At 57.5% G+C, this 13,493-nt stretch overlaps 1 protein-coding gene across 4 annotated transcripts in view; it reads left to right on the top strand.

The window, feature by feature from the left end:
• Window positions 1-13,028, top strand: part of Tspan18 (tetraspanin 18) — a 124,908-nt gene extending 111,880 nt beyond the window's left edge. For all 4 annotated transcript variants that reach the window (XM_023710609.1, XM_004627019.2, XM_023710608.1 and 1 more), the window contains 7 exons: window positions 811-883; window positions 2,204-2,398; window positions 7,706-7,780; window positions 8,694-8,792; window positions 9,149-9,331; window positions 9,810-9,893; window positions 11,163-13,028. In XM_023710609.1, the coding sequence (XP_023566377.1) occupies window positions 821-883; window positions 2,204-2,398; window positions 7,706-7,780; window positions 8,694-8,792; window positions 9,149-9,331; window positions 9,810-9,893; window positions 11,163-11,210 (747 nt within the window). In that variant the 5' untranslated portion in view covers window positions 811-820 and the 3' untranslated portion in view covers window positions 11,211-13,028. The remainder of the gene's footprint in view (window positions 1-810; window positions 884-2,203; window positions 2,399-7,705; window positions 7,781-8,693; window positions 8,793-9,148; window positions 9,332-9,809; window positions 9,894-11,162) is intronic.
• The last annotated feature ends 465 nt before the right edge of the window (window positions 13,029-13,493 follow it).

Raw genomic sequence — 13,493 nt, 5'->3', positions numbered from 1 at the left:
CCTTTGCCCAGGCCCACAGTAGATGCGGCGGCGACTGCCTCTGGGCAGCACCTGGGAAGGAGCTCAAGTGGTCACTGCCCCAGCCAGCAATGGGGCCTTAGTGTGTGCTCCCCCCAGGCCTTGGTTTCTTTATCTGCTGTCTGGCCTTCCAGTCTATCCTGTGCCCCTCCAGGCGCGGATGAGCCTCATAGTCTCAAGTGGTCGGTGCTGTGCACTCCCCCGGGTGGCCAAGGGCTGTGCCCCATGGCCTCGGACCTCAGTGTGTACAGTAGGTGCTCAACAGTCGAATAAACAGAGAGTGAACAGAGCAGTGTGCAGAGATGACCCTGGGGTGCACATGTCAGGGGTGCTGGGGAGACACCTGGCTGGTGGGATGCTGGGGGGCACGTATGGTGGAGGTCAGGGCTGGGAGCAGGGGGAAACCTGTGCCTGCTGATCCTACAGTGCCCCTCTTGCCAGAACCCAGAAATAGCCCTGGGCAGGCCCGAGGCTGGAGTGTGCGGGGGGGGGCACTCAGAGACCTGGTGGGTCCCCCCAGCCCTGAGCTTTGGTCTCCCACCCACCATGTTGGGGGCTTGCAACCACACTCATGTGAGAGGCCCCCCAACCGGGCACCTCCCAGCTGTTAGAGAGTTCTGTTTTTAATCAGTTCTAAAGTTGAAGACAGCAAGACTCAGAGAGGCAGAGTCATTTGCCCAGAGTCACACAGCAGGGTGAAGGCTTAACCCTGGCACTTCGCCATTCCTTGGAGGGGGTTTGCCGCCTCCGTCCTCTTCCACCACCCACTGCAGGGTTTCCTTGGTTTTGTAGGTGGAGCGCCATGGAAGGCGACTGTCTGAGCTGCATGAAGTATCTGATGTTCGTCTTCAACTTCTTCATATTCGTAAGTGGCCGGGAACCAGGGGGTGGCTATAGGGGCCCTGGGGTGCAGCCTCTGGCTCTGTGGGGGCCACAAGGAGAGGATGAGGTCATCGGCCGAGGGGGAGGGAGCAGCGCTACAAGCGGCCTTGAGCTATGCACTTGGGCACCTACGGAAGTGAGACCTCTGGGGCTGCAGGTTCAAGTCCCAGCTCCATGGCTCCTCAGCCCTGTAGCCTGGAGGCTGAATCTCGCCTCTCCAAGACTCAGTGATCAGCCTCCAAGTGCTGTGGGTGTAGTCAGCTCTAAGAGACAGCACTTCCATGCCTTAGGCCTTTTGTCCCTTGCCCATTCTTCCAGGCCCTGCTCTGTCAAGGCGGCCCAGCATGTCTCCTCAGTCATCATCTTCCATGTGACTCTGGGTCCACGCAAACATTTCAGCCACCATCAATGCTCAGATCAGACAGTGCCAAGTGCTGGCTGTCACCACAGTGGACCCGCTGCCATTCTGTGCCTCACGCAAGTGAGACAGACACTGTTCTCTGCTGAACATGCTCCTACCCATTTTGTCCTTTCTTCCTTGGAAGATGGGAATTGTAGTCTTTTAATCTGAAAGAAGCACAGAGAGGTTAAGCCACTCCCCTAAGGTCACACAGCTCCTAAGTGGCACAGCCTTTTCTCGGGACTAGTTGCTTCTCTCCCAAGACACGTTAAGATGTGGAGAAATATTGGCTGTGCCAACCAAGGCATAAGTGAGAACATTTTTCCAGCTGCAGTCTGACAGTGGGAGCCCAGTGTCCTGCTGAGGACGATGACAGTGACTTTGTCACCTAGGCCCTAGCACGGATGGCACAGGCACAGCATGGATCTCAGCTTGTGTCTGTAGACCTCTGTGGAGCTTTGGGGAGGCCTGTTGTGTAGCCTGGACTCGGTCGCAAAGTTGCGGTGTGACCTTCAGCACGTGCCACCCCAGGCCTCGGTGTGCAACTGCCTGGGCGAATGAGGTGACCCCAGGGCCTCGGCTCTGGCACTTAAGGCAAACAGAAGGAGCAGGTGGAGGCCACCTGGTGTGGGCCTCCAGGACCCCAGGCAGGAAGTAGGTCTGAAAAGACTTTGGTTAAACTTAAGGGTGCGGTAGCCAGGCAAAGTGGCCGGCCGCTTACTGAGGGCAAGGGTGTGGAGCAAGTCTCACCTCCATGTGTGCCTCTCTTCCTCCTCCTCTTCCTCCTCCTCTTCCTCTTGCTCCTCTTCCTCCTCCTCCTCCTCTTCCTTCCCTACCTCCTCCTCCTCTTCCTCCTGCTCCTCTTCCTCCTGCTCCTCCTCCTCCTCCTCCTCCTCCTTGTAGCTGGGAGGGACCTGCCTGCTAGGTATCGGCATCTGGGTCATGGTGGACCCCACTGGCTTCCGGGAAATCATAGCAGCCAACCCTCTGCTGGTCACGGGCGTCTACATCCTCCTGGCCATGGGGGGCCTGCTTTTCCTGCTCGGCTTCCTGGGCTGCTGCGGGGCTGTCCGTGAGAACAAGTGTCTGCTGTTATTTGTGAGTAGCCCACCCCTGGATGCCCTGGGATGGGAGGTCGGGGCCTGGCTTCCCTTCAGAACCCCAAGAGATCTTCCCGCACTTCGCGCTATTGACCCTAGGAGGGGCCTTAAAGATCAGGGCCTCCTGAGGGCTGGGGTGCAGCTCAGTGGCAGAATTTATTGCCCAGTACTCAAAAAAAAAAAAAAAAAAAAAAAAAAAAAAAAAATCAAGTCATTGAGCTATGTAGTCAGCAGTCCACAGGCCCTGCAGTGGCCTACAACCTGCCCGGAGTCCCCAAGGAGGGGTCACAGGCATAGAGTGAGACCTGCACGGTGGGCCCTGCTGCCCCTCGGAGCCAGCTTGGCTTCTGCAGCTTGGCTTCTGCGGGACTCTGCAACTACATTGTGTCTGCCACATTCCAGGGACTCATGGAGGTCTGAGCCTAGTGGCCCTGCCTTCAGGAGCGAGGCTGTCCCCAGCCCCCACGGCTTGCTTTTGGGTCCCTGCTCCCTGAGCCTGCCCCATGCAGCATTTCGGCCTGTAGTTCATGAGGCTGCTCCACGATCGTGATCCTCTGAGAACACTGACATCAACCATGATGTCTTTCGAACCTCAGCTACAGAATTCTGTGGGGGGACACAGAGATTGTGGAAGACTTTACCTCAGTTCCAAGACAAAGATGCTGTGACTGCTGCAGGTTCCTGGTCATTAACGAAACTGTCCTTGGACTCCGATAAGGACGGTACAGAAGATGCACCAGGGACCTGGTGACTTTCTCTTCCCTGGAGGCCCGGCTCCGAGAGGCAGGCGAGCTTGAGGCTGGGGACCTCAATTGCACCCCACTGCTCCCTGGAGTCGGGGCTCAGTAGAGATAAGGCCAAAGAGACCTAGGAGGTCCCTCAGCTTCTGCCCCGTCCCGCGGTGGCCAGCACCAGCGAGTGACCCTGTGCAGTGTTCTGCACCCCAGCAGAAGCCCAGTCAGCTGTGAAATGAGTGAAGGGGAGCCCGACCTGCCTTCTCTCAGCCTAGGAGCCCCGCAAACTTTTCCCTGGGTGGGAAACAAAGGAGGTGCGCTGGCGCCCCCTGGCGGAAGCTTCCCTCCGCGTCGGGCCAAACGGGAGGATGTCTTGGCTGGGGCTTGAAAAAGGATCTGGAATATGGGTCCCAGGACGAGGCAGACACTGCTCCCCCAGCCCCCCGCCCCCACACCTCGGCCCCAGGGGCTCATTCATTGTTAATGGGCCGTCTCTGAAGCCAAGACAGGAAGCCAGCGTGCTGCTCTTGGCTGGGAGCAGGCTGGCCGCGCGGCTGCCTCTCAGATCCACAGCTAAGTGCTCCTGGTGAGCCTGCCAGCTGGAAGGGACGCTGTCTGCTTGGTGCTGGGGAGGAGACCGAGGCCCAGGGGCAGGAGAGAATCTGCACAGTCACCCTGTGGGACGGAGTGTTCCTGTCCCATGACCTGTATCCTCTTTGTCCCTGCCTCTGCACAGGGTCTCTGTCTCTGTTTCTCTTTCCCTATCCCTCTCCTGAGAGTCTCTGTCTGTATCCTGCTCGCCCTCCTGGATCCAGCTCATGAAGCCCAAGTGCTGGTCAGAGGCAGAGTCGCCTGTCTCCCAGATCCGACCGTGTACAGGGTCCCTGTCCACGAATACCCTCAGAGGGCACAAGGTTCCCCTGTGTGCGCGTTGTGCCTGCCTGCGTGTGCTGTTGCAAGCATACTGGGTGGCATCACATGTGTCATGCATCCATGTTTGTAGCATATCTCGGTGCGTGTGTACCTGCACACATGTACTGCACACGTTTGGCACATGCATGAGTGTTTCATGTGCATGTATTATGTGCACACGTAGCTATTGGGTATTGGTGTCGATTGGAGAGGGTTCCTGGGGAAGTGGATGTTGAAGCTCTTAGGATTTTGGGAAGGTTCATGACCTAAAAACTCTGAGCCTTCTCTCTCCCAGCCTCAAGTTGGTCAAGAAGCCGGGAGTCTCACCCCAGGACAGCTGGGAGTTCTTTTGGAATTGGAAGGCCAGGCTGCTTTGGGAGAGTGGCTTTGGAGGCTCAGGATGGTGGTGGTGGGTTACCTGAGCGCCCCCTGCTGTCTGCTGGAAGGCTGAGAACCCAGGGACAGTTGGCTGAGGACCAGGTCACCTGGTGCCCGACCTTATGGAAGCGCAGTTTCCCAACCCTCACACACCCCACAACCAGGGGTGCTTGGTGTGGAGATCGCATGCCGCCCCCGTTTCTGAGCATCTCAAGGAGTCTTTTTAGCCAATTCATTTAAAGATCCTAATTTAAAAAAAATATTTTTCAACAAAGGCATGCCAAGTTGGAAAAGAAAACAGCAGAAAAGAGGAATGTATTTAAAAAATAGACAAGCTGAATTGTACATGAAGTGCATAAATTTGGTAAATATTTATTAGAAACTAGAACTGAGAGCAGCCGCGGCTCACAGATGGGCGGGAAAGCCTGGGAATGCTCACTCGAGGCGAGACAGCCACTTCCCGCCGAACAGCGTCCTGCATAGTGTGCGGAGTCCCACAGACGCTCCCAGGACAAAATGCGAGCCACACGAACACAGGCACACGGCCTGGGGAGCCCGAGTGCTGGGCAGCCCGGGCCTCAGGAGCCCCCAATCGCCAGTATCCCGTCCAGCGCCTGCCCCCGCGGGCGTGCTGGGCAGATCGCCCTGGACGGAAAGGACACGAAGGAAGCTGTATCTGTGGTGTGAGTAAGGGCAAGCGCTCTGGAGCCTGTGCTGTGAGTGCTGGGTCTGGTTTCTTAACCTCTCTGAACCTCAGATTTCTTCCATGTGAACGGAGGGCAGCCACCTCCTCCTCCGCAGCTGCAGTGAGTGCCGTGTGCAGGATCCAGTGGGGAAAACGCGCGCCTTGCTGACCTGTGCAGCCAGCACGCATGCGCATCTGATAAATGCAAAACCGGAGAGCCGGCCTTGACCCAGAATGGACTGAGCGGGCTGTTTGGAAATCAAAGATCCAGAAGCTTGTATGACTTCCAGGATAATCCCAAACTGTGTTCAGACCTGAGGTGACGGTCGCGCTGTGCCAGCCAGAGGACGCCCTTCTCCCAGAGGCAGCCCCATCCATAAAATGGGACACTGCTGACTGGGAGCTGCTTACCAAAGTACTGGGAGGGCTTGGTGCACCAGATCAGACCCACACCAGCTGGTCCAAAGATCTCCGTATCCCTCCTGACCCACATTTTCTTATTGACGCATTTTGAGGATCGCACACGCACGCTAGTGAGGAGACATTTTTGCATTCTTTGGTGCGCAGGCATCACGGGTCGCGCATGCGCTCTGGTGCTGAGCCAGAGGGCCCAGATGCAACTTAGAACCCCAGCCGGCTGAGGTGCATCGCCATGGCCGAAGGCCATTTCTGGGACTGCTCTTCACCGGCCTGAAGAGCTGCCAGGAGAGGGCAGAGAGCAAGAGCGACTCCTTGTAGATACAGGCCAGGGAGATGGAACCGGATGACCATCCGTCACCGACTAAATGGAAGTGCCAGGTCCCCTGCCAGGAGCTCCATCACTGCCACCGGAAGGAGAGGTGGAGGGCACAGCCTTCCAGGCCATGCAGCCCAAGAGCCAGCCAGGCTTATGGGAGTGAGGACCTTGGGGTGACAGAATGAAGTGTGGGTGACCTGCGGGGTCACATGCCCCAGGGCCCGAAGATGCTGTGCTGTACTCCGCTGGGCTTGGCAGATGCCCAGGAGGGAAGACAGGCATTTCCTCCTTCCTATGCCTCATGCCCAGCCCCAGCCTGAGATCACCCTGGAGCTGCAGCTACAAATAGGGCTGGCACGAGACCTGGGAAGATCCAGCCTGTGTGCCTCAGATCAGTCTGAGCAGGGGCCTCTCTGTGGATTTGGATATTTTAAAAACACCGTTTCCCAAGTCTAGGAGGTGTTTTGTGTCCCTTTGTGTCCATGTTGCATCCCAGATGAGGATTCCTAAAGGCACACGCGGCTCTTGTATGGCTGAGCTGACACTGTTGAAATGGGACTCAGGGCTTCTTAGGGTGGGAATGAAGTGATACCTTCTGATCAGAAGAGACACATTGCAAGGCAGAGGCCCCGAAGGCATCATCGGTGGCCCAAAGGGCACTGGGAGGTGGCTCTACGTGGTGCACAGTGTGAGCCAGACCATCTGTCAGCCTGTCACAGCCCAGCAAGTTTCACCTTCCCATTGTGACACCATGACCCCAGGAAGTGGGTGCACACAGCTGCCTTGCATGACAGGGAAACTGAAGCTGCAAGGGATTTGAAAGAAAGAAAAAAAAAACTACAAGTCACACAGGACTAGGAAGGAGGGACCCGAGGCTTCTAAACACAGAGCCAGCAGTCCTGCCTCCTCCAGCCAGGCACATCCAGTGATGTCTACACGGCTTCCTGGGTCCTGGCAGAGGTGTGGGAAGGAGCCCTGGAGTGCACCAGGGATGTCTACTGGTGGCTTCATGACCGGGTGACAGCAGACTGACAGTGCCAAGGAGTGATGGCAAAAGCACTCCAGCAGCCCTGGCCCACAGCAACCTGTCCACTCCTGGACTTGGTCACCTACAGCCTGCAATTGGAGCCACTCTGTCTCAGGTAGTATGCAGGGTCACAACCCCAATGTTGGAGGCCCGGATGTCATTGGGCATCATGGTCATGGACAGTCAGGGGTCAAGGTCACAAAACGCTTCACACCAGCCCTGGAAAGCGAGGTACCAGAAGGCAAAGGTGGGCAGCGTCTTCCTGGAAGAGACCACCCATCGTGTGATGCCCAACATGGAGCCAGCCTGGGCAGCCTGGGGAATTTGTGAATTCACTGAGGGGAGCAGAGGGCACTTGCGGTTAGGCGTCAGGCTCTAAAGCCCTGGGTGTTCAGGTTCTGCTGGCCTTGTGCCTGGCCTCCAGTCTTGCTCCTTTATTTTAGCCGAAGATCAGTGTCATCTCTTCCAAGAGAAGCAGAAGATGGGCAGAGAGAGATGGCCCTGCACCTCTCAAGACCTCAACATTCCCATAGCCTGGACTGTCACCTGGAGGGAGCGCAGATGGGTTTCACCAGTAGCCTCTTTCTAGGGCTGCCAAGTAGAGTTGTTCAGGTTGCACACTGCACCAGGGGGCCTCTCGAAGTGCTACAGTGTTATGAAAGGCTTATCATTTGGTCACTTTCATAATTGTGTTTCAACTTTGCTGACTCTGAGGACGGATTGCTGGGATGTCTGTCGTGAGAAGTGTCTGGTTTATTAGGTAACAGATGGAAGGGTACATGGCTGAACATCTATCCTGCCCTGGGCTCACAAACTGGCCCTTGTCCTTGCAGTTCTTCCTGTTCATCCTGATCATCTTCCTGGCGGAGCTCTCTGCAGCCATCCTGGCCTTCATCTTCAGGGAAAACGTATGTCCCAGCCTGGCTTTCCCATCCCCCTCCCCCCAAGGACTCGCTGGTGGCCAGCCAAGGCCATCTCCCCACCTAAGTAGCCCCACAGGGCTGGCAGCCCCCTCCAGTGCCGGCTGAAGGGTGCCCTCCCACCCAGGGAGAACCCAGGGAGCCTGTCCCAGCCAGGACATTTCCAGGAGGCCGAAGGGTCTCTGCTCCCGAGGCAGCTGGAGCGGCCCTGCCCCACTCTGGAGTCTCCTCATTCATACCGCATGCAGTGATGTCCCAGGGACAGTTGTAACAGGGCCTCAGGATGGTCAGTGAGGCTGTCACCTGGCCTGTGTCTGCACAGTGTAGGACTCCGGGGCAGAGTACTCATGCAGTGAGGCCCAGGTGCATGTCCTCCCTGGGCCACCAGCTGCTCCCCCAAGTGGACATCAGAGGAAAGGCAGCAGATGCTGGAGAAGGCCCCAGGGCAGCAGAGAGGAGAAAGGAGGTGGCGCCCATGGGTTGCCCCATCCCCTATATTGGGGAGAAAGCCGGCACCTGGGAGGCCGTTTTCAGAATAGCAGTGATGTTCCCAGGAATGGCAGAGATTAAAATTATCTGCCCAAACCAGGCTTCTTTCAGGTGGGGACCCAGGGCATCTGCTGTTTCTGCCTAGACAAGCTGCAGGGTGAGGGGTACCCCCAACCCCTATCCCTCTCTCTAAGAACAACTGTGCAACTGCGCTTATCCCCCAGCATGCCCTGAGCCCAGCATTGCGAGGCCTTTGTTCAGGATGTCCTTGTCACTTCAAGGGGAGTACACAGGTCAAGGGAGGGGAAGGAAGCCTAGTACTCTCTCCCCTGCACCCCAGAAAATAATGGGGAGTTGTGGGTAGGGCCTGGTGGCACCAGCTTTAGGCTCAGCAATTCCCTGCTGTCCCCAGCTCACCCGCGAGTTCTTCACCAAGGAGCTCACCAAGCACTACCAGGGCAGTAACGACACAGATGTCTTCTCTGCCACCTGGAACTCTGTCATGATCACAGTGAGTGCCCCCTGCCCCCAGGGATGGTTTCCTGTTTCTTTGCCCATGCCAGACATCAGCAATCGACTTCAGCTATCACCCTCTTGAGCCCAGACCAGTTGAGCCCAGAGCCTCATAGTGCCCCAGGCAGCCATGGCCAGGCAGTCCCAGTCCCATTGCAGGGTGAGATCTCTTTGCTGCCAGCACTGTCACTGAGGATGAAGAGAATGGATGCGGGTCCTGCAGGCTCAGAGAGGCCAAGTGATTGTCCCACAACCACCCAGGAGGGCAAATGGAATCAGGCCAGCTGGTCCCTTGGCCCTTCCTCTCAAGGTACCTTGGCTCCAGCCCCTGCCCTGTTCCCTGCCCTCCTCCAGTTTGGCTGCTGCGGGGTCAATGGGCCCGAAGACTTCAAGTTGGCGTCAGTGTTTCACCTGCTGACTCTGGACAGTGAGGTGGTGCCCGAGGCCTGCTGCCGAAGGGAGCCGCAGGCCCGGGATGGCGTGCTGCTCAGCCCTGAGAGATGCCTGCTGGGTGACAGCGTGTTCATCAACAAGCAGGTGCGGCCCTGCAGGTGCAGGGCAGAGTGGGAGCTGCTTAGGCTGGGCTCCTGTGCCCGAGCAGGGGCTGAATATGGGCATGCTCCCTGGCTGTCAGGAGCACTGGGGCAGGGCAGGGCAGGGCAGGCAGCAGACACATCTAGCTACGCGCTGACATTTCTTGTGGGTGCGGGGTGGGGGACACCCCACTGTCTGAAGGGAGCAGGGTCTCCTGACCAGACCTCCAAGCTCAGGGGATGCCTCAACACTTCTCTGCTTCCTTGCAAGCTGTGGATTTGTCCCAGCCCTGGAGGAAATCCTGGCCTTCCGGCATCTTAGAGAAACCGGGTCCCTTCTCGCCTGCTCTGGTTTTGCATGTCCCCAGGAGGGACTTCCATGAATGCTGCCAAATGGCCGTGTTTGTGAACCGGAAACTCCCTCCTGCTGCCCGCCGTCCGGTCTCTCCCAGACGTGGCTTCACCTTGGTCCTTTTGCACAGGGCTGCTACACGGTGATCCTTAATGCCTTCGAAACCTACGTCTACCTGGCAGGAGCACTGGCCATAGGGGTGCTGGCCATCGAGGTGAGCAGAGGCCCCATGTGTGCTGTCCCAAGGGGGGGCTGAAGCAGACACCACAGTCTGCACCCCCAGCTGGCACCGCCTCCCATCTGCACTTCCCTAATCCAGGCCGGAGACATCCCTGCTGTGGGCACTGGGGTGTCAGCCCTGCCACACCTGCCTGCCACCAGAGTCACCCTGAGACTGCAGATAGCATAGCCATAGTAGGGGCCATTTAGTCTCACAGCAGTGGGGACAGGCAGGCACAATGCAAGCTCAAGCCCAGGTTGGACAACACAGCGAGATCCTGTCTCAAAGTTAAAAAATACAAAAAGGCCTGGGGATAAAGCGGAGAGCCAAGGCCTTCAGTTTAGCCCCCAGAAATGAAGAAGGAAAAAAAAAAAATCTTGAACTGCTGCATACCTCAGATCCGCCAAGAGGGGGCACCTGGTCAGAGAGGCACTGTATGTGTGCCCGTGGGCGTGTGTGTGTGTGTGTGTGTGTGTGTGTGTGTGTGTGTGTGTGTGTGTCTCCCATGATCTAACTGGCTGCTCCATAAAGGGCAACAACTTCTGCACACCCCGACCCAGCTCATCTCTAGGAGGAGCCGATGTGTCCACCGTGCCAGCAGTCTGCTCAGGAAGGCGTGCGGGGCTTGGGGAAACAATCTGTACTGTGGCTGCCACCCTCATGCTGCCCCGAGCACCCCCGGCCTGGGGCCAGGACCTTGGCCATGGCCCTCAGAGCTGCGCGCAGCCCGCCTGCCCCATGGCCTAGGCTTCTTCCTGTGCTGCTCCATCAGCACTGGGGGTGGAGGTTCGAGCTGAGCTGAGCCAAGGACACCCTCTGAGTCAGGGTCTCTGCTTCCACACATGCAGGGCCCAGTGCTCTGTGCCTGACCTGGGAAGGTTGCAGTTGCCTTGAGCCAGAGGGGGCATGCAGGAATTCAGAGATGGACTCTGGGGTTGGCACGCCTGGCTCAAAGCCAATCCCCACTTGTAGCTGAGTGGCGTGGCCAGTTGTGTGCCCTCCCTGGGACTTGCTCTCTGGTCTGCAGAGTTTTCTGGGAAGGCACTTGAAAATGGGTCTGGCCCGATAAGCTTCTAGTACATGCTCAGATCCAGAGAAAGGAGCTGGCGGAAGTCACTGCTGGTAAAGGGGGCAGCTGGACTCAAACGCATGACTTGTAGGAAGGTAGCCAGAGGAGGTTGGGGCATAGTGTCAGAACTGCTGTAGGAGTGTGACCCGGAAGCTGAGGTCACCCATCCTGACAAATCACCTACTTTCTTGCAGCTTTTTGTCATGATCTTTGCCATGTGCCTCTTCCGGGGCATCCAGTAGAAGGTGTGGCCCAAGGATGCCCCACGTACCACTGCCCAGCACCCGTGGCCCTGTCCTCCCTGACCCCAACCCCTGGCCAGGGGGAGGAGAGGAGGCCAAAGCAGGTGGCCAGGAAAAGGACCGGGCACAGAGCTATTTTTTTTTTAAACAAAATGAAATAGAAACATGGACGTGGCCTCACTTGGACTCCAGGGCAGTCACGGGTTCATGACAGGTCCCCAGAACTGACCCACGAAGCCATCTGCCCGCAGGAACCAAATGAACACTATGCCAGGGTCCTGTGGCTAGGGAGGCAAGGATTTGGGCAACAAGTTCCGCGGCTGCCAAAACCCGAGAGAGACTTGTTAGCCGTGACTTTGAGGGCCCAGGACCCACAGTGCCACGCCTAGAGGATGACGCAGATGCCATACTTCCGGCCAGGCCGAGGGAGCTGCGTGCAGACCCCAGATCCAGAGCAGCTCCGCTGGCCGAGTCCTTCCTTTCCCGTCTGTTGAACCAAGCGTAGCCCACAGAGGTGCAGACCATCCTCAGCCACAGTCTGGGCCCGACAGCTGTGAACAGAGCCTGGGCTAGCTCCAGGCTGCTGTCACTCCACCCAGGACTTCTGCCGTCACACACCCCTGTGACCTCCGTGTCTTGGGTCCCGAGAAGAGAGGCCAGCTGGCCAGAAACCAGCTCCACCCAGCTCTCCAGCAAAGGGAAGTCTGTACTGTGTCCCCATTGCCCACCCTCCCACCTCCTGCGTCTCAGCTCCCCACGCGCATCACATCCCCCATCCGCACCACCCCATGGCCACCCTCTCCCCGTCTCCCCAACTCCCTCTCAGGGTGGAGGAAGCCCCCGGGATGATCCGGTTCTCCTCCTTACCCAGAACTGAGGCTTCGATGTGTCCTACAAGACTCCTGCCAAAACTCCTCTGGCTCCTAGCATACCTCCTGAGACAGAGAGCTCACTACCTCCTGAGGCAACCTTCCGCCTCTGGACTGCTCTGATGTCGGCATCACCAGACAGCAGGGCCTCCTGCTGTGGCTCTGTGCACACACCTCCACTTGGTGTCTCGCTCCTGGCCTCCTTGTATGCGGACTGAGGGACCCTAGGGCCTCTCAGCCACTTCTGCTATGACATGGTTTCTGGCCCTTTTGCCATCCACAGGATATTACAGGGTTGCCTCCAGGCTCGGGCAGAAACTGTTCCATAAACTCACAGGTTCCCATCCACATAACACCCCCAAGTATCCAAGCATCATGCTCTAGACCAGTGTTGCAAGATGCCTGCATGCTAACAAATCAGGTGGCTTCCTGAGTTGTGCTGATGCTGTGTTTTAGTCTGTGCCTGGTGGGAAAGGGCAGTGGAATCCCCAATAGAGATGTCCGATGGGCACCTTGAATTTGATTAGTGATGCCTGGCAGGTACCTTGAGTTTGATTAGTTATGTCTGCTTCTGGCATGGCATGGGAAGAACATCATGGCACCTGCTTGTCCTCTCTGTCACTCACTCTGTCTCTCCTTATCCCACTGTCCAGCCTCCTGTCAGGCTTTCCACCTGGAGGACAGCTCAGCAGCCAGCTGTGTCCATGCCGATTTGCTGTCCCCACTTGATCTCTCATCTGAGTTCCATCTGCCCAAGCTATGCCTTGAACAGCCCACCCTGGCAATCACCACAAACAACGCCAGGCGCTCCCTAGAGGTTGAAGTCCTCGGAGCCAGGGGCCTGGCTGTGGGCCTGGCTTTCCCTGGACACTTAGCCCCAACTTCCCAGAAAGGCACACAAAGGGCTGCTCTGAGGTCAAACCTGAACTCCATCCATCCTGCCCCAGGCTGGGCACCCCAGAGACGATCTGCAAGGGCAGAGGGGGCTCCCTCTGGCCAGGGTGAGCTGCGCAACCTCAAGGGCTCTCCAGGAAGGTGCCAAGGAGGCCAGCTAGCCACGCTCAGCACCAGAGCCAGGCCCTCACAGCTGGAAGCAGAGGCACTTCCAGAAGGGGCACACCATACAGGGCAAGGGCAGGGGCTCTGGCCACCTGGCCACACACTGGGTCCCTCTCCACCGGTGTGCCCAGGGACTCCAGGCCGGATCCCCCAACCAGCTGAGGCCCAGGCACACCCCTTCCCTCCCTGTGGGTCACACATTGAAAGTCTATTTTGGAATCTGTAAATGTCCCTCGCAGTAGACAGCGGAGCTAATTTATCACGGTTTTCTCCCTCAAGCCCCCCTTTTTATATTCTATATCAAGAGCGGTTTTGTAATATAAAACAGGACACCCACATGGATGGTTTTGCACTG

Source organism: Octodon degus, unplaced genomic scaffold, assembly GCF_000260255.1.
Source record: "Octodon degus isolate 3935 unplaced genomic scaffold, OctDeg1.0 scaffold00018, whole genome shotgun sequence".
Lineage (NCBI taxonomy): Eukaryota > Metazoa > Chordata > Mammalia > Rodentia > Octodontidae > Octodon > Octodon degus.
This window is presented reverse-complemented; position numbering and strand designations above follow the sequence as displayed.